We start from the raw sequence: 25,304 nt of genomic DNA, 5'->3' as shown, positions 1-25,304 counted from the left end.
CTTTCTGGACACGCGCGATAGGCCATTTCAAGTACCCTCTGAATTCATTTTGGAATTGGCATCCTTCGCATTACAAAAGAACTTCTTCACTTTTGACTCCGAATTTTTCTTCCAGGTAAAGGGAGTAGCTATGGGGTGTCCATTTGCCCCGGAACTTGCTGTCATGTTCATGGGATTATATGAAAGTAAGTTTATCTACAATGATAACCCCTTCGGAGACCGGATTTCGCATTACATGCGATATATAGATGATGTCTTTCTCATTTGGACTGGCGATTCTGACACCCTTAATCAGTTTGTTGAATGGCTAAACACACGCACACAAGATATAAAATTCAATTGCACATCATCAAATAAATCAATAACATTCTTGGATGTGGAAATTTTACCCTGTGATGGTCAACTTGAGACTACTCTATTCAGAAAAACCACGGATAGAAACAAAGCACTTCTATACTCCAGCAATCACCCGCGGAGCTTGAAACAAAATTTACCCTTTGGACAATTCCTTAGGATTCGCCGGAATTGCTCACGGAAAGACGATTATTTCGAGCATGCGAATTTACTGAAGGAGAGGCTCATCTTAAAGGACTACCCAAAAAAACTTCTTAAAAACTCACTAAAAAGAGCGTGGTGGACGCCACGAGAAACATTGATGCAGAAGAAAATCAGAAAGGATCAAAACCGTGTGGTGTGTGTGTCGACTTTCAGTCCGGCGGCCAATCAATTGAAAAAATTGATTACATCTAATTGGCATCTGGTCAAAGATCTACATGAAGATTTCAGAAATCTACCACTGTTCGCATATAAAAAAGAAAGGAGTGTTGCAAACCACATTGTGAGGGCAGCCCTACCTGTCGAAAAAGGCCCAACATTAAGAAGCTTATTCGGATTTCCTCTAGCAACCGGACACCACAAATGTGGGACTTGCATCTGTTGTCCCGAAACCATAGAGGAGACGGTGTTTACATTTAACAACATCAATTGGAAGCACGAAGTTTTCACAAACTGCAAAACTAGAAATGTCGTGTATGCGATATTGTGCCCCTGTCCTAAGCTATATATTGGAAAAACATCACAAGAAGTTAGACAACGAATCACACAGCACAAGTCTAGACTACGCAGAAAAGTAGAAAACGCACCCTTAGTTCACCATTGGCTGGCCAAGAACCACGATAAAAACAAACTAAAATGGACGGTCTTATCAAAAATCGAAAATGATCCAAGAGGTGGCAACGTAGAGGCACGGCTAAACCAAAGAGAAGCACTGCTCATTATGAAATATGACGCAGCAGTCACCGGTTTGAATGAAATTTCCGAAATATACAAACCGAATACATGATTGTACTGTGGACTACATCTCCCACAATCGGGCCGCTCAACACAACGTCAGCAGAACTACTTTTCCCATAATTCCTTCGAGTTCAACTACATACCCATAACCAACAGGGTGACCAGCATCCATTCACTGCTCGGAGTGTGAAGGAGAAGGAACGGAGAATCGCGAACCACTGAAAGCTTTGTGTTCCAGCGTGGAGCACGGCCACGGTAAGAATATCCCCAAGGGGGGCCACGCATCGCTGAAACACCGCACCACTAACTGTGAGCTTACACTTGTGCTTTGATCTTTCCAGCATCCTTCTTTGGCGCTGAAACTGATCAACACAACGGAGCCCTTTCCAATCGAAGAATAAGATCCGATACACATAAGGTAAACATGAATGACACCAAGAGAGTACTGCGAGAATGAGGATGCATGACACTGACACTTAGCACCCTCCTTCTGTTTAATGTTTTTCAGTACCTTTCACTCCACCTATTCTGAATATGCCCTTTTATTACGATTGGAGCCATGACCCAGCAGTAAAGGTAGGCTGAGACAGACTGGTTAGCATTTGAGGTGTTGATCTCCCAGAACTTGGGTAGTGATTATTGTTTCCTTTGTTTTATAGTTACTTTTTGGTCCTGAGGAGAACCCTGACACTCACAGGGTTCGAAACGCGTCGACCGACCCGGTCCCGGGTCCTCTGTGTGAATTAACACTGAACTTCATTTGTCAATTTATTACCATCGATTTGGCTTTCCTTAATTTTTTGAAAAAGAACTGTGAAGAGTGTAAATTGAACAATCAAGATCGTCTTGTATATATAACCACTTTTTGACACCGGGACTAGTATGAATGTGGTATAGTATGAATGGTTGGCCAAGAATGCGGTGTATGAGAGGTTGTTTGAATCACTATACATACTAAATTGTTTGTCTCATGTTTGTATATTATTGTATATATAAATTTCCATGTTTTTGTATTTTCCGTGCACAAAAAGAAAAACGACTAAAAACTAAAATAGTCTTGAAAAATTAAAAAGCAAAAGTTGCAATTTGAAAAGCCAGCGTCCATGCTATTCTTCATGTATGCTTGTATTTAACTGTGTTTGTTAAATTAGTTTCTCAACTTTGGCAAGTGTGTTGTTCTTTTGTTTCATTTGGCTCAGCCTCGCTGAGTTTAGGAGTCAAAACCCTTCTTTGCTATTTGGCTAATCAGCCTTACGTCACTTTTTCGCTCGATGCGTCAGTTTCACTGAGACATCACGGCCACTGAAGCATCAAATTTGTTTGACGTAGCTGATACCTTATGCCGTGGTGTGCCATACCATAAATACAGTCCATCCATTGCGAATTGCAAATCATTTTGACATATCGCTGCCGCAACACAGCAATGCGTCAGTTCTTGTAAAAGCGTCCAACTTGTTTCTAACTGAAGTATCAATGTGCTAATCAGATTCCTAATAATGACTTCCTTTATTGAGTTTACTTTAGATAAGTGTCATACCATTATTGTCCAATTGTGACTTTCTGTGAAAATATACAGTTAGAAAAATCTACATCAATAAAGACTCACATATGTAGAAATAGAGACTATGTACACAAAATATCTCCGTAAAATTAGTGATTTTATAATTTTTTTGGGATCCAGCTAACCTCACATCCCACATAATGTAGGTCTAGGATGAATTACTGTTTCAACTCATGTTCAAGCATATTTATGGGCAAGTGTTTGGTAAGAGGGTTAGAAGAATGTCACACTTACTGTATGTATTTACTTTGCATGACCTTTATGTTTGCAGTCTCCTTTTTTCATTTTTGATGTAATCTATATTTTTGTATTATGTGTTTCCACATCCTACACCAGTTCCCTTCAGATTAATTGTTGTTAATCGTGCTCAAAAACATTTGCACACTTGACCTGCCCATCTAAAAATGTCTTCTTCAGAACAGGAATCCTGCCATGTCAGCAAAGAGGACTGCAGAAGCATTTGTAAACCGGACTCAGCATCTCACCTGTGCAAGTGTTCAGATGGATTTTCCCTAAGCTGGAATGGAATGCACTGTGAAGGTAAAGGTCAATCTGTAAACAAAGCCATGGGTGTGTTTAGCATGATGAAATGTATTTCCCTTATCAAGTCTCCTAGTTGTGATTCTTGCTTGTTGGCCATCATCTTATTGACCCAGTGGCGTAAGAAAACTATAGGGGCCCACCTTCAAAGTACATACAGGGGGCCTCCTAAGCTCCTGATCGATTGGAACTCTCAGGCCAGGGACTTGCCAGTGTCAGAGGGCGCTCCAGAAGCTCAGGGGCCCCCCACACCAGGGCCGGACTGGGAACAGATATCGGCCCTGGCAAACAGCCGGGGGAGTGCAGCTGACAGTTTGCGAGGGCCGATTTCAGCCGACTTTCTTACAGGGGGGTGATATTGCCCCCAGGTGCCCAAAACCGGCCCCCAGCCTAGGGGCCTACATTGGGAAGCGCTCAGTGCCTGCTATGGCCAGTCCGGCCCTGCCCCACAACACAGGGGCTTTCGTTACGCCACTGCATTGACCGTACATGTGTGCCTCACTGTAGGACATTGATGACTCGCTAGTTGAAAGGAAAGCAGGATCATGGGGTGGAAAGGTTCCAGAGTGTACCTAGTGAGATATGCGAAATGATGAAGCACCCTATGCAAAATATTCAGGAGTCCCATGGCATATCTGCTCCTCTACAATTGTGCCACTCTCAAAAACATCTGTTATAAGGATAGTGGGGCTATGGCCAAATAGCATTGTATAGATTCCTTAGTCTTTCATCAGATTGTGATTTAGGGATGTTTAACAAAATGCGGGCTGCAGCATTTTGAATGATCTGCAGTGTTTTTACAACATAGGCTGGGCTACCCAAGTAGAGTGAGTTACAGTAGTCAAGTCGCCAGAGTATAAGGCCATGTACCACTTTTCTTTGTTTTTCGGCCGGGCGCCATTTAAGTGTTTTCCTCAATCCTCTTAGCAGACGAAAACAAGTTCATGCTACTTTTTTGGACTGGGAGGCCATATTGAGATTGCATCCAAGAAAACTCCCAGGCATAGAGGGCAGATGACTATGAGTTAACTTTGGCTGGTGGTCTTGACACGAGGACACCACTTATCAAGGGAGTGGGTAGTGAATTATCCATCACTGTCTATTATGGTGACATTCTTTACCTTGGATTGCTTGAGCTTCATCCTACTTCAGTGGCTCTACCACTCAGCAACTTGCTCTCTCAGCATTTACGCACATCTTGACTTATCCAAGTACATCTTTCACGTGCTATTGGGACTATTGGGACACCATATGTTCTTGTCTAGTTTAATACCCGTTACCAGAGTTTTCAGAGATTTTCCTATTTTATTCATGCACGGCTCTTATAGTGATAAAACATGTGTTAGCAAACTTTATTTGTTGAGGAAGTCTTCTCAGACGAAACATGTGTTGGTGGGCTGTTCTCATCCAAACGTATTATTCCATCTACCCTGAATACATCCTGTGGATAAATAGCAACCTTGAAGGCCCATGTTCACCTTGTATTGTATTATTGAATGTTAATATTTTAAACACACCTGTCAGACATTAATGGCTTTTGCTAATAATATGAATACATGTTTTCCTTGAGCTCTGTACCATAAATAACTACATTTTCTTTCACTTGTCTGTGGACTCCAGGCATTAGCAATATAGAGGCCAGATGAGTTGGTCCCAGAGAGATGTATTATTCCCCACCTCCATAACCTCAGTCTTCTTGCCATTTGATTTAAGGCGACTGGAGGCCATCCATTTATTGACTTGTTTCAGGCAAGTATACAGGTTCATCGCAATTTGGCTGAATTTGGGTGTCAAGGAGACAACAATTTGGTTGTCATCAGCGTATGACACCTTGTGGATTCCAAATGAGCATATGATATCAGCTAGGGGCTAAACACACATGTTGAAGAGCATGAGATTCAGGGAGAAGCCCTGAGGTACACCACACTTGAGCTGCTGAACCTCGGACAGGTAAGAGCCTTCCCTAAACTGGAAGCTCCTATTTTTAAGGAAAGAGGTCAACCATTCAAGCACTTTTCCTGTTATCCCGAGCGCCTCCTGTCTATGGGAGGTCAAGGTGGGACACGGTATCGAAAGCTGGCTCAAATCAAGGAAAATAAGCGTAGCAGACACCCCTTGGTCCAGAGTTTTCCTAAGATCTTCCGTAGCTAATAGCAGGCCCGATTCGGTGCTGTAGCCGGGTCTTAAACCAGACTTCATCCTATGCAACAAACTGTGGGCTTCTAGATAAGCGATCAGGTGTCTATTAACCAACTTCCCTAAGATCTTACTGACTACTGGACACAGGTCTTTAGCTCTCTGCCTTGGTGGGATCTACAGAGGCCTTTTTAGCAATGGACTGATGATCGTGTGCTTCCAGGAGTCAGGAACTTGTCCGGTGTGCATCAAACTATTATACATGTTGTTTAGAGCGAGTACTATTTTGTCTTTGCCCTTCAACATAATATCTAGAGGGAAACATCACTTACAACGCATTTATTACAATGCACTACCATTACAACGCAACCATTACAACGCAAACCATTACAACGCATTGCGCTGGGGGGCGCTCTAGGATAGGGAATATATTTAATTTACTATCCAACACCTTCCCTACTATCCACGGGGACTGGAGTTGGAATAGTAAATTAAATAATTCACTATCCAGCGCTTAAAAGCACTATGCGTTGTAATGGTATGCAATGTAAAAACCGCGTTTTAACAGCAGGCGTTGTAATAGCCTGCGTTGTAACGACACCAATCCTATCTAGAGGTGCAGGGTCCAGGGGGGAGTGAAGGACTGGGTTCTTTGGACCCAGCGGTGCCAGGGCACAACACCTGAAACCTTCGTGGGTAACCTGCTCCGGCGTACAAATCACAGAGACACGGGACACTTCCTTCGGCGTCAAAGAGTCAAGGTTTATTTACTGCAGGGAACACAGAAGTCACAAGAAGTACATCGAGTGTAGTTCGGGGAGACTGCTTCAAATTGTATTTGTGTATCGCTCCTTTTATACAGTTTCTACCCATAGGATAACATGATACACAATAGTTTACAACCTGGTTCCCACAAGTCGCTCTCAGAGGGGTCGCTTAGATCACTTTGAAACACACAAGATCCGGAACATAAGTGCGGAAACATTTGGCGGTTCCCAACTGTAAAAACCCATCTTCCCACCATTAGTAAATTCCAATCAGCAGTAAAGTAGATCGAAACAGGAACGAAGACAGGTGCAGAGGAAGACGGGGACAGTGGGGAGATCGGAAAGGGTGTAAAAGGGGAGTGTCGAGAAGCACGAGATACAGGCATCAAAGGGACGTGCCTAATGAGATGCACAACTGAGACAATAAGCCCGTGCGGCAAGATGAGCCTCGAGCGGCGCCATCTGCCTTACAGTAGCATCCCCCTCGTCATAAAGACACTTTCAAAGAACATGTGTCTTCCGCAAATATCTTGGGAGTCCCAGGGTCGCGAAGCGGACAGCGTCCGTTCGCTGGCTACTTGAGGGCAAGAGACAAAATGGATGCCGTATCTAAGATGGAACCCGTGGGTACAGATGACAAACCCACATAACAAACGAACGGTTTAAGTTAGCACAGCGAAACTGCGCACACTTGCTAAACTCGTCATTTGCGGTTCATAGATACTAGACTCGACCATATTCGTGTGAGTCGAAAACACCACTTACAATTGTCACGGAACCTCAGACGCTCCTTTTGCCCTCATGTAGGCAAGCACTAGTCGGAATCATACTCGATATTCATCAGACCATCAAGATGTCGTTGTAGCATAGCTCTGTCCAACCGAGTCCCCTTGGTAACAGATGGTTGTCTCATACACGCTGTAGCACAGAGGCCACATAAGGCAGGACCACACTGCACACAAAGGCAACACGTGAACAGGAACACTACCACAACCCCGATGATCGTCAGAATCTTCCAACCCCAAGTCGACACCAGGCCCCAAAACCAACCAAGTAGCGTCCAATCCCCTACATCCACGTGTATGGATTCGGAGATCTTGTGCAACTTCGAGATGGCTTGATAGACAGTAGGAGCATTATCTGGAATGAAAATGCAACAGCTCGAATGGATCACTTTACATACCCCACCGCGATCTGCTAAGACAACATCTAAAACCATACGGTTTTGTAATGTCATAAGTCTCTCCGCCTGAAGTTCTGTGGTGATATTACCAAGGGCACTGGCAGTAATGTTAGCTGTCGATTCTACCACTCGAGTCAAATGTCTCAGGTTCCTACTATTAACCATAGGTCCCCAAAACGGGAGGAAACCCTTGAAAAAGTCTCCTGCCTCTTGACCGGCAGTATCCTCTTCACTAATTACGCCTCGTACAACTCTAGTCTTATGATAATCGGCATCTACAGTAAACGTCGGAGGCAACAGATTTGCAACAAAACATGAGCCCATGAAGTCTGCGGGCAACCATGTGTATGCACGATCATGACAGATGAAGTACGTACCCTTGGCAGCCAGAAGCACAGGGATCGGGGACATTGACAGAACGTAACTTTCAGTGCAAGCACTTACTCCAAGTGAGGCTTGCGAGCCACGACCCACAAGACAAAGATTACCAGTGTGGGGTACGACCCATATTGGAGACGAGCTTTTAAGCTGCTTTTCATTAGTGAACGTACTATATTCCCCTTTATTCGGTGCCCTATAGGCTTGTACCTCTGCCTTAGGGATGAGATAAGCATCATAGATCTCATCTTCCAAATCCTGTATTATCATCGATACCACCCACTGCCATGAGGTAGGACCCGGTTTGGGGGAACGTTCTGGAGAGGGGTGGAAACCTAGTGCGCTTCGAAGCATTGTTTGGTATGCTCGAGCTGACCCTTGGGAACTATACGGTAACACCAGATATGGAATTCCCTTACCCGTAGTATGTGGCATCAACCCACACACCCAACAATTAGTAGTGTTAACCACTAACTGATGCTGATGAAGGAGCTGGATAAAGGAATTGTTGCGGAATTCTACACGTCTAGCCTGTTCGTGTTCTGGTAACATATGAAAGGAATGAGGAGAAGCAGTAGAAGTAATGTTAGGGTAAGGAGTAGGAGTAGGGGTAGGAAGTAAGAAGTAAGACATAGTGTAATACACCCCACCCGCAAAAAATGCGGAAGCAGTTAAAAACAATACAAACAATTGGGATACAAAACATTTCGTACGACTAAGTTTCTGCAGCTTGACTCTATATGCCTGAGCTCCTTCCAAACCATTCAGCTTCAAAAATGCCATTTCCCTACGACCGTCCGCAACGTTTCTTGACGCACTTCGTTCTGTGCAGCAATAGTCAATTCCCAGGAGTTCCTAGGAACCGACGGCCTTTAACCTAGCGTCAAGACCTACTGTCCAGAAGGAGGTACGCGCGCGGCCCTACGGCCCTCAATACACAATATGTATTTATTTAGCACAATAATTCAGCTGTGGAAGGAAAAAGATACAAGGAAGAAGCTTGATATATATATATATACAAAACAATTTTCAATGATACGAATGTTCAAAGTTGATCATGGGAAATGAAGATATTGCAGTTATCAATTTCAGCAAAGCAAGCAAAAATTTTTATTTGTCCTTAGTGTGAGATCGCAAAGAATATCGATGTTTCCCGGGACGTGTCTGCACGTCGAACAAAGGATCTGTCGAAGAGACAGCGTCCTGTTGATCAGTTTGCTGATTTGGTCTTGAGTCTTTTGCTGACAATGTTCCAACAATGGCTTTCTGCTGCACTGAGTGTTCACCAACAAGTTGTGCGTCACTGAAAGGTACAAACGCCGGCAATGTCGCTGCTTCTGTTGACGCAATGCCTTTCCTCACCCACGGGTCTGCCGGCAAAGGAATAGGGACTCGCTTACAATGGGTAGCATGTACCCAGTTCTTCCGTCCCTCAAGACGAACGGCAGTCCTCGTGGCCAAAAGCACCTGGTGAGGTCCAACAAAGCGGGGGTCCAGATTCTTCTTGCGCGAAAAATTTCGGGTGACAACCCAATCACCAGGCTGGAGCTGGTGGCCTGGACCCTCCGTCTGCGTCGGCAAGGCGTCGTAAACCTGTTGATGAATTAACCTCAGTTTAGCAGTCAAGTCATGTAAGTAGTCAATCAACATCGGGTACTCAAGATCAACGAATATACCTGGCCTAGGAACCCCCCACACATTCGCAGGACGGCCGAACACTATTTCATAGGGACTAAGCCCTATTCGGGAGTGTACAGTCGCCCTAGTTGACAGTAATGCTAGAGGCAAAGCGTCAGGCCACGAAAGTCCAGTCGTAGCCTGGATCTTCGCTAATTTTAGTTTAAGGGTGCCATTGTACCCTTCAACCAATCCAGCTGACTGGGGATGATTGGCGCTATGGAATTTCTGATTAATTCCAAGGCCCTTACACACACTCCTCATCACACTTCCAACAAACTCACTTCCGTTATCTGACCACACGACTCTAGGCATTCCATACCGAGGAAAGTATTCCTTCAGTAGGATTTTCGCAGTAGACAAGGCAGTATTATCTTTGAGGGGATAGGCCTCGATCCATCGGGAGAATGCGCAAACCACAACCAAAACGTATTTCAGGTTATTGCATCGCTCCATATGGATGAAGTCCAATTGGATCACCTCAAAGGGATACGAAGGAGGAGCAAAACTGCCAGGGGGAGTTGGGGTTCCTTTGCCAGGATTGTACATTATACACACCATACAATTCTTCACCAAACGTTCAGCACACTTAGTAATTCCATCATTCTTCCACACATCAGCCAACAACTTGCAAATACCTTTCGCGCTAATATGTGCTAACCCATGTGCCATTTGCACAACGGCCAGTACATACGCATCAGGCAACATCCATCTTTTCTGATCTGACAAATCAATCCAGCAACCATTCACATCCAACCTTCCCGTACTTTCTTTCCACTTCATCTTTTCAGTGTCGGTGGCCTCATTCTGAATTGCTTTCACACTCTCTATAGTATTCTCACACATACTTGATTCTGTAGGCCACCTAACCGAATTCGTCACATACATTCGAGTGCTAAGGTTCCGGGCAGTCTCCTTAGCAATCTCATCTGCAAACGCATTACCACGACCAACATCATCCGTCACCTTACGATGCGCACTACATTTAACAATTGCAACTTGAGCAGGCAAAGTCAATGCATCCAAAAGATCGTTCACAAGCTGGCCATGCTGTATTTTCGTGCCATGTGACGTCAAGAAACCACGTTCTCGCCACAATCGTCCGAAACTATGCGCTACACCGAAAGCATACTGACTATCGGTGTACACATTCACACGTTTACCTTTTGCTAATACACATGCTCTAGTAAGAGCGATCAGCTCTGCAGCTTGGGCAGAATTCTGATTCAATCTCGCAGTCTCAACAACAGTATTCAATGTCACCACAGCATAAGCAGTAGTCACATCACCATTCGGCAATTTAAAACATGACCCATCCACATACAGGATGCCATCCGGGTCTTCCAATGGGGTGTTTTTAAGGTCCACACGACCTTTTGTTTCCTCCTCTGTCCGCAAGTAACAGTCATGTTCTGTTACTGCATCTGACTCTGCACTAATTGGTAACAAAGTTGCCGGATTTAGGACATTACAACGTTTTATCTGAATGTGGCTTGCCAAGAGCGTCAATTCGTACCCAGATAACCTCGCACTCGTCAAGTGCTGAGTTTTCGTACGGTTCAAAAGAGTATCGACTGCATGCGGAACCATCACCGTAAGCATATTATCCATGACCAATCCTGCTGATTGTCGGATGGAGACCGCAGCTGCCGCAGTTGCTCTCAAACAACTCGGCAATGCTCTAGCTACTGGGTCTAAGGTCGAGGAAAAATATGCACATGGACGTTGCTTACCACCAAAAGGTTGCGTTAAAACGCTTAAAGCACAACCTTCCCTCTCGTGAACATATAACGTGAACGGCTTGCTGTAATCAGGGGTACCTAACACAGGGGCCGAACACAATGAATCACGTAATTCAGAAAAACGTTTCTGACATTCTTCCGTCCATGGTAAAGGAGTCGAAACATCCTTGCACGTAAGAGCCACCAATGGTTTCGCTAGCAATGAAAAATTAGGAATCCACTGCCTGCAGTACGATGTGATACCTAGAAAGGCACGCACATCTCTTTGGGTTTGTGGCACAGCCATGCGCGCAATCGCTGCAATTCTCTCTGGGGTCAATCTCCTTCCCTCCTTTGACAATAAGTGACCTAGATAGGTTACTTCTTGACAACAATATTGGAGTTTAGAAGGTGACACCTTGTGATTTAACTCACAGAGATGTTGCAGCAACGACACTGTAGCAATTTTGCAAATGTCCTGAGTATCAGCAGCCACCAATAAGTCGTCGACGTATTGGATTAAAGCCGCACCAACCGGCAACCTAAACGCATCTAGTTGACCCTTCAAAGCTTGACTGTAAATCGATGGACTTTCACAGTAGCCCTGAGGAGCGCGTTTGAACCGGAAGCTACGTCCACCAAGAGAGAAACCGAAAAGGTCCCTGCTCTCTTCGGCAATCGGGATGCTGAAAAACGCATTTTTCAAATCAATCACCGAAAACCATGAAGCCGTAGCTGGAATCAGAGTCAGTAGCGCCGTAATGTCAGGCACAACAGGGAATTGAGGAACCACAATTTTATTCACCTCCCGTAAATCAATAACAAAACGATAAACAGGCGGTTTGGTAGGATCAGTACGTTTAAGAATGGGCAGTACAGGACTATTGCACACGTTTCCCCGAGTTTCTTCAATGACATCTTTCTCGATCAAATCATAGATGATCGCTAACAAAGCTCGTTCACCATCCAGGGAGATACGATATTGGGGAATACGTGGCAATCGCACATTCGATTTCAACTGAACAACATAAGGGGAGATATCAAGTAGGCCCACGTCGTTTGGACCCGTCGCCCACAAAGATGCAGGAAGAGAACTCAATTCCGGTGGAAGCTTATCGAGGGACAAGTACATGGGAGAGACTACCCTCTCTCCTAACGTAAGCTTTATACCCGCAGGAGAACAATACAAAGTCGCATACAAGCGTTTAAGCAAATCCAGACCCAAAAGATTTTCACCACAACCAGTGGTTAAAATCAACGGAGCTTCGAGCTCACGAGGCCCAATTTTAAGGGGCAAAGGGCGCGAAACTGGATTGCTAACGGGGGCGCCAGAGAATCCAACAGATACATTTGTTAAGCCAGACAAAGGTGCGCCAGGGAGTTTCGAATGCATGATAGAACTTTTCGCTGCACCAGTGTCCAACAGAAAAGGCTCAACGACGCCCGATGTAGCAACTGCGACGTAAGGCCCTCTCTGATCAACCGGAACTGATACCACTCCCTCTCCTTGTCTTTGGCTGTCCTAGTAATTACTATCGTCAGTTCCCTGATCGACGTAATAATCGTCTACATTGTACTGCGCAGATCGTCCTTGCGATGATCCACGTTGGTCGAAACAATTATTAGAATTTGACGAGTTATCAGAACAGTCGTTCTGAGCACCACGACCTCTACCACGTGATGCGTGCTGTGCACCACCACGACCTCCTCTAGACGAATTACCACCACTACGGTCATTTAAAGCAGGACAATTGAATTTAATGTGTCCCTCCTGTCTACAATAAGCACATTGGTTGTACCCCAACGAAGATCTCTGAAAAGATGAATCATTACGCGGCTGCGATCGATTTGATTGCGACTGCGATCTATTCTGCTGAGGCGCATTCTGATTAGAACGCGGCGGATATGCTTGTTGTAACAACACTTTAGTTTTCAGCTCTTTCGTCTTTTTATCGGCACGGTCATTTTCCTCTTTTTCTCTATTTTCGTAATATTGTGCCGTAGCCAGAATCTGAGCTGAGGTAGAAACGGCCCATGAACTTTCTGAATTTTTCAATTTATTGCACAAGTCGGGCAATAAGTTCGATACAAATTTATCCACAAACAACCTCTGTCCACCCTCAGTACCCATATCCTGCCCACTATGATCGACGAATGTTTCCTCGAACCTCGTAAAGAAGTCTGAAACACTCTCATCTTTCTTCTGCTTACAGGCTGACAACTTGTCCCAATTTACCCTCATAGCTGGCATAAGCGTTTTCATTAACGTAATGATTCGCTGGGGAAGAAGTTCAATCAACTGATCGGGTTTAGTAGCAGCCACTTGTCCAGCGTCTGCCGCTGTAATGGCAGCCCAATCACCACCTAATTCATTCGCGTGATCTTGGTGACGAATCTTGGCCCATACCGGTTGCGGTACGACATTGCCAAACAACATGTCGATATCGGCCAGATTCATTATCGTAGCGTCTACGAGCTGCGATAATTCTTTGTAATACCCCGCAGGATTTTTGCGAGGATCAGGCAAAGTTTGTTTCACCTGAAGCACTTCCGATCGTTTCCAAGGGAGGTGTATCCACACTCTCTGGAAATGTGCTGGTATTGGAGCATTAGCATTAGTATTATCAGCGGGTACCCAAACTGGCGGAACTTCTCGCATAGGATATTGGCCAGACCCATCTCGTTGTTCAATGTCCTCAACGAACAATGCATGAGGAATAGGAGCGGGACGAAGAGATAGCAACCGTTCAATAGCACGTCGGACATTAGTGTCGACTATCAGTCCAGTTGCGAACTGAAGCCGGAGTTCAGACAGGGCGGTCAGCACCTCGTCAGGCGCATTGTCCGCTATCTGATCATGTAAGAACTTGCACATTTCATCAAACACATATCTCTGAGTAGGTATGTTGAATTGATCAAACGTTTCGAGGACAACACGAGGTGGATTTCTAACAGGGTTTATCATCCAACCCATCGCCATATTGTATAGCGCAACACGTTCTCTATTACCAGGAAGCTGGCTACGTCTCTGTGGACCATCAGAACCTGCAGACCCAAAAACAGGTCCGAGCGACTGAAAGAAGTTTGTCGCAAGGGGAGAATCACGATTACGAGTAGAGGGAGAAGAGTAAGACACAGGACTAACAAGAGAAGGAGTAGAGACGTTAGCAGCAACAGGGGTTAACAACACAGGAGCAGTAGCGTGAGCAGTAGCGGGAACAGGAGTATGTGGAAGCGGAGGAGCAGTAGGAATAGAAAGAGGCAAAGGAGCAGGAACAGTCGGAAGAGCAAGTGCAGGTTGAGGAACTGGTGGAACAGGTACGGCAGGGACCACAGGAGCTGCGGTACCCTGTACGTACGGAGGTGGCGACTTCATAAGATAGGACATTAAAGAATCCTCAACTGCCTCTTCCTTCTTATCCGACTCCGTAGACAAAACAGGATAGCATTTGTCTATGGACATACGCTGTAATCTCTCAAACACTTCCTTATCCTTATCCTCCTTATCACGCTGAAACTGCTCAGCTTTCTTCACTATAGTAGCAACAGTATCTCGCTGACTACGTTTATTTTGTCTGATCTCTTTCTGTCGGGCTTCTTTGCGCCAGAACCGAAAGGCATCAAACATGGCCGGCCTAGATTTACGTTCGAACAACTTTATTTCCAAATTATCTAAGATCGACGCTTCGAAACTACCGTGAGGTGGCCAACGAAGATCGCCGTCTTTCTTTGTATATTTGATCCAATAATCGTTAAAAGCAATCGGGCCTAGCCCATGTTTGCTATATAAGTCATATGTAGGAGTTCCAACCGGAGGTATCGGACACGAGTCCTCCAGCAGGGAATCCGCACCACAAGGTCTAAAGCAACTGAACAAAGTACTGCGACCAGGCATCTTGCACGCTAGCCGAGTTTCACAAACTTCAAGGGTTACGGGATTTCGGGATTTACCAAGTCCCAGCAAAGAACTAAACCCTCGGTCTTTGGCGGCTGCAGTCGTCAAACAAATACAACAACAACAAAGTACGCTAGCAAAGTGTCACCGACAAAAACACTCACACAGCGTGTACAACAAAGACACCCGCTAAAGTGTCTACAACAAAAACACTCGCTAAAGTGTTTACAACAAAGACACTCGCTAAAGTGTCTACAACAAAGACACTCGCTAAAGTGTCTACAACCAAGAACTCTGGGAGCGACCCACAAATACTTAACTCAAAGATCAATGGCGTCCTCAGGAAGGCCCGTCAATCGTCTCGCTATACCAAGGTCTACGCCAGGCGCCAAAACAGGTCTACAGTCAGGGTAGCAGTCCGTCGCAGCCGTTAGGAGGCGGGAATCTTCGCGGGAAAAGTCTTCGGGCCACTTATTTCGACAACAGGATCGATGAAGCGGGGTGCACCTTCCCTCGGAGATTTCACACGAAGTTCCTCACGATCGTCAGGCTTGGACCGGTACCACTGATGCAGCCCCACGTTGGGCGCCAACTGAAGGACTGGGTTCTTTGGACCCAGCGGTGCCAGGGCACAACACCTGAAACCTTCGTGGGTAACCTGCTCCGGCGTACAAATCACAGAGACACGGGACACTTCCTTCGGCGTCAAAGAGTCAAGGTTTATTTACTGCAGGGAACACAGAAGTCACAAGAAGTACATCGAGTGTAGTTCGGGGAGACTGCTTCAAATTGTATTTGTGTATCGCTCCTTTTATACAGTTTCTACCCATAGGATAACATGATACACAATAGTTTACAACCTGGTTCCCACAAGTCGCTCTCAGAGGGGTCGCTTAGATCACTTTGAAACACACAAGATCCGGAACATAAGTGCGGAAACATTTGGCGGTTCCCAACTGTAAAAACCCATCTTCCCACCATTAGTAAATTCCAATCAGCAGTAAAGTAGATCGAAACAGGAACGAAGACAGGTGCAGAGGAAGACGGGGACAGTGGGGAGATCGGAAAGGGTGTAAAAGGGGAGTGTCGAGAAGCACGAGATACAGGCATCAAAGGGACGTGCCTAATGAGATGCACAACTGAGACAATAAGCCCGTGCGGCAAGATGAGCCTCGAGCGGCGCCATCTGCCTTACAGTAGCATCCCCCTCGTCATAAAGACACTTTCAAAGAACATGTGTCTTCCGCAAATATCTTGGGAGTCCCAGGGTCGCGAAGCGGACAGCGTCCGTTCGCTGGCTACTTGAGGGCAAGAGACAAAATGGATGCCGTATCTAAGATGGAACCCGTGGGTACAGATGACAAACCCACATAACAAACGAACGGTTTAAGTTAGCACAGCGAAACTGCGCACACTTGCTAAACTCGTCATTTGCGGTTCATAGATACTAGACTCGACCATATTCGTGTGAGTCGAAAACACCACTTACAATTGTCACGGAACCTCAGGAGACAGATTTGTTTAGTTTTGCTGCTTACCAAATGTGTTGTAGCATACTTGAGACCCTACACAGCAGAGGAATCCGACAGAACATTAGTGTCACACAAATAAATTGGATACACACTTCCCTGGACTATGTTGAGAGTTGATCTACCCCCTCCAGTGTGTATTGGTCTACCTCTTTTTTGGACTGCTTGAAAAACCTGTTGCTTATATTTAGCAACTGTTGTTTAGAAGGAATGGGTAGGAAGGAATTGTGATTGTACAGACCTATATGTTTTGTGTATATGGTTGTGGTACCTTTTGTGTTGTCAAAAATATTAAACATTGTTAAGAATTGCTTTAAATCTGAATTGTAGTTGGTATGTGATTATAGAAATAAGAACGAATAGTATTGAGGGATGAAGTACAGTAGGAACAAATTTGTGGTTTTCCCTACTGGAAATTGTGCGTTATTTATTCCTCTGCATCATCTTATTTTGTGTTAGCATACTTGAGGTAGAGCAGATAGACCAGGGCAGGGTTTTTATTTTTAGATAAGCCCTCATTTACAGCAGAAATTGAGTTTGGGCCCGACCAAAGAAACATGGATGAGACTGACCTTAGTAAGAAAAACCTGGCCAACTAATTGCACTGTGCATCACTGTTTTACTGCCTTAGACTGTGGTAAATAGATGCTTGATACTGGAATGTTAATGGCATGTGCAGTGTTTGGCTAAAATGTAGCAGCATATTTTGATGTAGTTAAAGTAAACATCTGATCATAAAATAATAACATGCACAAAGCAATGTAACCGCACAATTAAAACACAACAGGGAAGAACTCACCAAATAGTTGAAACAGAGAGGAAATCTAAAATACAACTCAAAATCAAATTGAAATAATGTATCATAAAAACACTGCAGAAAAATAAAAACAGAACACATCACCGGCACAGTAAAATAATATGTGCATAAACATTCTTGTCACACATTACCACCTCCAGAATCCTGCTTTGCTAGGGTGGTGGTAAAAGTTGTTTGCAATAAGTGCCACCTTACCACCAATGATGTGAAATAGCGCCAGTCGAAAAAGCGACCCACAGATTCTGAAACAGTGAGCAGCCCCCACTGCTCCTGTTTTTAGGAGCATTTTGCAGACGTGGACCAATTTCACTTGAGCTTGCTCAATGGGCAAACCCAGTGTTTCTTTTGATTTAATTAAAGTTGACAATGATGCACCTCATTTATTCGTTAATATATAGTAAAACGGAGTTACAGAGAGATACATGAAAGAACCACTCTGTAGGCTGTGTCTCATCTTCCTCTTTAATATAGGTAACCAGGAATGTAACATAGGCCCCCACAGTCCCTACTCTTTAGGGGGCCTTCATTCAGCCAAAAGCCTATGGGGAGATATGAGATACTGAAGTCTCATGGGCCCCTCACCACATTTCTGCAGGAGTGGCATCTTCTTATGTTATGCAACTGATGTATGCATGCACCATAAACTACGTGTCAAATGTCTACTCTTAAAAAAGCTACTTTGTTGCCGTGTTGCGTAACTCATCTCTGCTGTAAGGCGCATCTTATGTTGCACTGTCACTTTTTTCTCCCACTAGATATCAATGAATGTGGCATGTGGACCCACGGTTGCACTCTGGGCTGCGTAAACACTCCAGGCTCATACTACTGTACCTGCCCCGAAGGTTTTGTGCTGCTATCAGATAAGAGAACCTGCCATGGTAAGGGACACTGGTAATACAGTGATATCCAGAGTTTTTTTTTAACATAAAGTAAATCTTTCACAAAATGTGAAACTAGATATCATCAAACTTGATAAAATTGAATGCCATTTTTAGTGTTGTTATTTCATACAATATTTTTTTAATGGATTTTTAAAAACAATTTAATGAGACAAACAGAACAGAAACCACTAATATTGGTGACAACTCCCCATAACAGTCAAATAATTGACTCTACTCTTATTCCACAGTATATACACTTTGTATCAACACTGGCCTCAACAGGGTGTCTTTACCTGTACAGCAGCCATAGCAGAGCCAAGTAAGTTCCAAATATCAATCCAGCAGTATAGGGATTAGCAAGAGTGCTCATTGACACTAAAAACCCTAGACCAATAGTAGAGTCCGACATTACCGCCACCATTGTCTCAGAGAGGTAAATCTATAATTTTGCTCATCAGAGACACCATTATACATCAATGAAATTTGTATCCCCTTTTCCAAGCCATATACAAACTGAATGAGCCCCAAATATCCTTGAGTCTGGATTTGGCTTGCATGAGTGTCCAGTATTCCTCTAACTGTTCATGGCAATATGAAACCTCTTTCAGCCAATATTTTTCAGTAGGGGATGCCCTCTTCCCCAGTGCATTGCCACTCATCTTTCAGCCAGTAATAGCATCATTGCTGTCAGCTGGTCAGGACATTTTTGACAAACCCCAGTGCTAAAGTGACAGTGCTCTTTATTATGAAACATGGTAACATTGGTTTATCCACAACTGGCATATTTGATTTACTTATAAGTCCCTAGTAAAGTACACTACATGTGCTCAGGGCATGTAAATCGAATGCTATATTGCAGCCCTGATTGTGCCACTCACTCAAGTAGCCGGTTAAATATGTCTCAGGCCTGCCACTGCAGAGCCTGCACATGCAGTTTTAAACTGCCATGTCAACCTGGCAAATTAACCTAATTGCCAGGCCCAAGCCTTCCTTTTTAGGTCGAGCCTAGACAGCGCTTGCACTGTCTGTCTGAGACATGCTGTAAATACTTTGTAGGCTTACAGCCCACCCACTGCTATTCATGTTTGTCAGTATCCTTTAAAAATCCTTGCTTGTGAGTGGGTAATCTTTCCTCTCCGGCACACCTTTTCCTTAATTTCTTACTCCCATGAGCAGCACCCTAGTACTTGTACTCTTACACTTTTCCCATTTTAGCAGTTGAAAAAGGGACTAGTATTTCCTTTGTTCAAGAGCACTGTACATGAGCGCTCGATCTTTTCAGTGATTTATTACCGTGATGCCTGCTTTCACATGCCACCATCATGTCACATCATTATATAGCATAATCTCGACCGAAGATATTTAAGAGCTTTACATGAGCACTCGGGAAGATTAAATGATTTGCCCAGAATGTTGAACCGACGCCAAGACTCAAACCTACATCATTATATAGTGCGATCTCGACCTGAAGATATTTAAGCGCTCTACATGAGCACAATGGAAGATTAAATAATTTGCCTAGAATGTTGAGTCAACACCGAGACTCGCACCTGGTTCCTTAAAATCTAAAGTTGACAGCTATGGCAGTTACTCCACACCCTCTCCTCAATATTGATTTGGGAGACAGTTAATTTAAGATCAGGCAGATTATATGGGTAACATACTATATTGCTAATTTAAGTGACTGGACAAAACATAAACATATTTCATTAGAAATTACTTGAGGTTGTAATTACAATAACGCACAAGAATTTAAATATCTGTGAATGGCACTGATGGTAACGTCGTCAGAAAGGTAATCATTTGTCCTTTGTCTGCTTCAGTATGCATATTACGTGGCATATCATTGGCAGTGATGTCTTTCTTTTGTTTCAATGTTTGCGTTGCTGCGTGGCACATCATTATTTGGCTCAATCTCGACCTTGACCAGTGACACAGCAAGCAGCTTCCAATCACCTTTTGTGAGTTTCATGTACTGCCCTAAGTGGCATGGGTATGCCCAGACATGGATCCCATGCTCACTGTGTCACTGAAACCAAGCTGTACTTGGCAGATGAGCCCATAACCAATTGTTTATCTGTCAAATAATGTCACTTTTTTCTTTCTCAACAATATGATCCATTTTCTTTTACCTTATATAATGAACCTATGAGTAATCACTAAAGTAATTTAAAGGGAAGAGTGAGCAGTGCTAAGTGATAACTGTACAAGAGATCAGGGGGGGAAACAATCATTACTTAGCATCTCTTTACTTAGCATATTTTACTTCGCATAGTCCTTTACTACGCATGTTTTTAATTAGCATGCCTTTACTTCGCATATGCCGTTACTTCGCATATGCCGTTACTTCGCAGGAGAAGAGTGGATCCATGGTTGAAGGTGAAGAGAGGGATCACGGGCAGGGAGAGGTAAGTGGGGCAGTATAGTTAGGGTAGTGTTGTAGTGTATGTGTAGTGTAGGGTGAAGTGTTTTAGAGTTTAGGGTAGTGTTGTAGTGTATGTGTAGTGTAGGGGGTAATGTTTTAGGGTTTAGGGTAGTGTTGTAGTGTATGTGTAGTGTAGGGTAGTGTTTTAGGGTTTAGGGTAGTGTTGTAGTGTATGTGTAGTGTAGGGGGTAGTGTTTTAGGGTTTAGAGTAGAGTTGTAGTGTATGTGTAGTGTAGGGTAGTGTTTTAGGGTTTAGGGTAGTGTTGTAGTGTATGTGTAGTGTAGGGGTAGTGTTTTAGGGTTTAGGTTAGTGTTGTAGTGTACGTGTAGTGTAGGGGTAGTGTTTTAGGGTTTAGGGTAGGGATGTAGTGTATGTGTAGTGTAGGGGGTAGTGTATTAGGGTTTAGTGTAGTGTTGTAGCGTACATGTAGTGTAGGGTAGTGTTTTAGGGTTTAGTGTAGTGTTGTAGTGTATGTGTAGTGTAGGGGGTTGTGTTTTAGGTTTTAGGGTAGTGTTGTAGTGTATGTGTAGTGTAGGGGTAGTATTTTAGGGTTTATGGTAGTGTTGTAGTGTATGTGCAGTGTAGGGTAGTGTTTTAGGGTTTAAGGTAATGTTGTAGTGTATGTGTGGTGTAGGGGGTAGTGTTTTAGGGTTTAGGGTAGTGTTGTAGTGTATGTGTGGTGTAGAGGGTAGTGTTTTTGGGTTTAGGGTAGTGTTGTAGTGTATGTGTAGTGTATGGGGTTGAGTTTTAGGGTTTAGGGTAGTGTTTTAGTGTATGTGTGGTGTAGGGGGTAGTGTTTTAGGGTTTTGGGTAGTTTTGTAGTGTATGTGTAGTGTAGGGTAGTGTTTTAGGGTTTAGGGCAGTGTTGTAGTGTATGTGTAGTGTAGGGGGTAGTGTTTTAGGGTTTAGGGTAGTGTTGTAGTGTAGGGGAAGTGTTTTAGGGTTTAGGGTAGTGATGTAGTGTATGTGTAGTGTAGGGTAGTGTTTTACGGTTTTGGGAAGTGTAGCGGGCGTGGAGGGTAGTGTTGGTGTGTAAAATGAAAAAAATGAAAAAAAGAATCTTCATGCGTAGTAAAATCCTGCGAAGTAATGTACTGCTAAGTAATGGCAATTTAATGGTTTTAAAGGATTTTGCGAAGTAATGGCATGCATAATAAAAAACTGCTAAGTAAAGGCATTTGCGAAGTAAAAACTTTGTAGAAAAGGCATGCTAAGTAATAATATGCTAAGTAACATCATACATTCATCAGGGGCCATATGTACAGTGAAGTGGCAGAGAGAGGTGTTAGTCTACCTGGCTTAACGCTCCCGCCACCACTTCTGAAACGCAAGACTGCACCATATTTACAAGAATGTAGTGCAGCCCTGTGTTTCCCCCTGCGATGGTGCTAAGTTTAGCAACTTAGCGCCAACGCAGGCACCCTTGCATTATGCAAGGGTGTCTGCGTGCAGGTGAGGATTCTTTATGTGTAGGCAGGTGTCCATTCCTGCAAATAAACAATCCAAAAATGCCATTCTGTCACTTTCATGTGTGCTGCTTCATGCAGCACACAGGAAAGTGACAAAATAGAAAAATGTTTTAACGTTTGTTTATGTACAGGAAGGGACACCTATCTGTACATAAACAAACAATGGCATTTTGCTTTTTCCATGTGTGCTGCACAAGGCAGCACACATGGAAAAAGCAAAAACAAGGAGAAATAATGCATTTCTCCTCGTTTCGCCATCTTAAGACCAGTTTTTACCTGGTCTTAATTTTGGCGCTGCCCCCTATGTACGCCACTCTTGTACATAGGGGGCAGTGTCAAAATGAATGGGTGTTGTGGTGGAACGCCCACCGCAACAGCCACTGCCCACCATGTTTCACGCTAACCATAGCGTGAAAGAGGGCCTTATGTACAAGGCAGCGTTAAGCCACGTTAAGTGGTTTAATGCTGCCTTGTACATAAGGCGCAGCTCCTATCGCCACCACAACATCACTATAAGCGAGGTTGTGGTGGTGATAGGGGCTTGTACACATGCCCCCAGATGTCTTATAGAGGATGGGCATGCTTAATTCTGATTGGCAAAGGAGGAAAAATAATGTATAGTTTATCATTGATTTGGTTGCTGTTACCATGCATACCCCTTGTCTTCCTTGAACCTAGGTTACGTCCCTTGTCCACAAAATGGCATACAATGCAGCCATGGCTGTTCTCTGACGTCAGAAGGGCCCGTTTGCTATTGTCCAGAAGGATCGGTGATTGGAAAAAATGGAAAGACATGCACAGGTATGGGATTTCCTGATATATATATATACGACTTAAGAATAGTCAGGTATATCTTACGTAGCATTTCCAGCCACATATCTTGATTTGTATTGTTGTTGTTCGTCAGAATATAATGTGTTATTGAAAACCATTTGGTCTCGTCCTTCCAACGTTGCTAATACTAAATCGACCTGAACCTCAACAAAAAAGTAATTTGTATGCTGTGGTATGCACCCCCTGGCAAAATGTACTTCCCATGTTTCCGTTTTTTGCTCATTGTAACTTCGTGACCTGTGTTTACAGAAGGCATTTCGTCCAATGGGTTGCTTTGCCTTTCAGGTTGTACATCTCCAGATAATGGCGGGTGCAGCCAGCTGTGTGTTAACACGGGCCCAGTGACCTGGGAGTGTGATTGTTTTCCTGGTTACACACTACAGATGGATGCAAGACACTGCAAAGCTGCAGGTAAGTGCCATTCACCATGGTATGTATAATTCAAGTTGGCACAAGCTTTCATATGTTATGTTATGCTATGTTAACGAATAGTAGCGGCTCGCTGAGGGAGTGCTGCGGGGTGGTGGGGCGGGAAGGGACAGGGTGGGGGTAGTAAACACCGGCATATGGCCGAACGGAGGTGAGTAAAGAAATCTATACTACTATTATAAAGGAAGAACTTTCAGGCTTTGAGGCGGGTAAACTCAGGAACCACAGCACCAATCCACACACCCGATACATCGTTGGAATCCTCAGGGTGTGCAGATGGACATAGGCTACATAAATAAAAAACAAATACGTTATTAAAAATATAAGTTAAAAAAAAAAGTAGTCCCTTGAAAGTAGCGCCGGCCGCGACGTGCGTACTGATGTCAGGAGCGACGCACACGCGAGGAGCGGCATACAGGAGCGGCGGAGTTTAGCGCGGGGAGGAGCACTGACGAGGAGCAGAGATCAGCGCGGGGCAGTGACGAGGAGCCGCGGACATCAGCGCGGGGAGCAGCAGACATGACCGGCGGACAGGCGGTGAGGATCGGTGGCCAGACAGTGAGGAGCTGCGGCGGGAAGCAGCGGTCGTCAGCAAAGCAAACGTGAGGGTGGAGCGGCGGCGGGGAGGAGCGGTGAGCAAGCCACAGGTACCGGAGGAAAAACAAACGTGTGCAGGTCACAAAACGGGGCATTACAGGAGGAAAAAGTGACGTGGGCAGGTTAACAAGAGCAAAAAGAAACGTGTGCAGGTACAAAGTTGAGCGGGGAGCAAAAACGTGTGCAGGTGACAAAACGGGGCATTACAGGAGGAAAAAGTGACGTGGGCAGGTTAACAGGAGCAAAAAGAAACTTGTGCAGGTGACAAAAGCATACAAAGTTGAGCGGGGAGCAAAAAACGTGTGCAGGTGACAAAACAGGGCATTACAGGAGGAAAAAGTGACGTGGGCAGGTTATCAGGAGCAAAAAGAAACTTGTGCAGGTGACAAAAGCATACAAAGTTGAGCGGGGAGCAAAAAACGTGTGGAGGTGACAAAACGGGGCATTACAGGAGGAAAAAGTGACGTGGGCAGGTTAACAGGAGCAAAAAGAAACTTGTGCAGGCGACAAAAGCGTACAAAGTTGAGCGGGGAGCAAAAAACGTGTGCTGGTGACAAAACGGGGCATTACAGGAGGAAAAAGTGACGTGGGCAGGTTAACAGGAGCAAAAAGAAACGTGTGCAGGTGCAAAGTTGAGCGGGGAGCAAAAACGTGTGCAGGTGACAAAACAGGGCATTACAGGAGGAAAAAGTGACGTGGGCAGGTTAACAGGAGCAAAAAGAAACTTGTGCAGGTGACAAAAGCGTACAAAGTTGAGCGGGGAGCAAAAAACGTGTGCAGGTGACAAAACAGGGCATTACAGGAGGAAAAAGTGACGTGGGCAGGTTAACAGGAGCAAAAAGAAACATGTGCAGGTGACAAAAGCGTACAAAGTTGAGCAGGTACCAAACTGGCCATTACAGCAGAAAAAAGTGACGTGAGCAGTGACGTGGGCAGGTTACACAACGTCAGGGCGGGCGGGGGCCCTGAGCCATGAATGCTCCCGGACAAGGTCGGGACGGGCTGCTACTAAATGAATAAAACGAATTACATTGCGCACGCTGCAGCGCCAAATGGTGATTTGTTTCATTTATTTATTTCTTTACTTACCTCCGTTCAGCCGTATGCCGAAGTTTTCTACCCCCCCACTCTGCCCCTCCCCCGCCCAGCCCTACCGCCCACAGGACTCCCT

The 25,304-nt window shown here is 44.6% G+C and overlaps 1 protein-coding gene across 1 annotated transcript in view; it reads left to right on the top strand.

Moving 5' to 3' along the window:
• EGF (epidermal growth factor) overlaps positions 1-25,304 on the top strand; it is a 529,267-nt gene that overhangs the window by 183,198 nt on the left and 320,765 nt on the right. Inside the window, exons 6-9 of the mRNA XM_086961608.1 lie at positions 3,272-3,394; positions 18,253-18,375; positions 22,952-23,074; positions 23,393-23,518. Coding sequence (XP_086817734.1) covers positions 3,272-3,394; positions 18,253-18,375; positions 22,952-23,074; positions 23,393-23,518 — 495 coding nt within the window. The remainder of the gene's footprint in view (positions 1-3,271; positions 3,395-18,252; positions 18,376-22,951; positions 23,075-23,392; positions 23,519-25,304) is intronic.

The sequence above is a fragment of the Lissotriton vulgaris genome, chromosome 3_1 (genome assembly GCF_964263255.1).
Source record: "Lissotriton vulgaris chromosome 3_1, aLisVul1.2, whole genome shotgun sequence".
Lineage (NCBI taxonomy): Eukaryota > Metazoa > Chordata > Amphibia > Caudata > Salamandridae > Lissotriton > Lissotriton vulgaris.
This window is presented reverse-complemented; position numbering and strand designations above follow the sequence as displayed.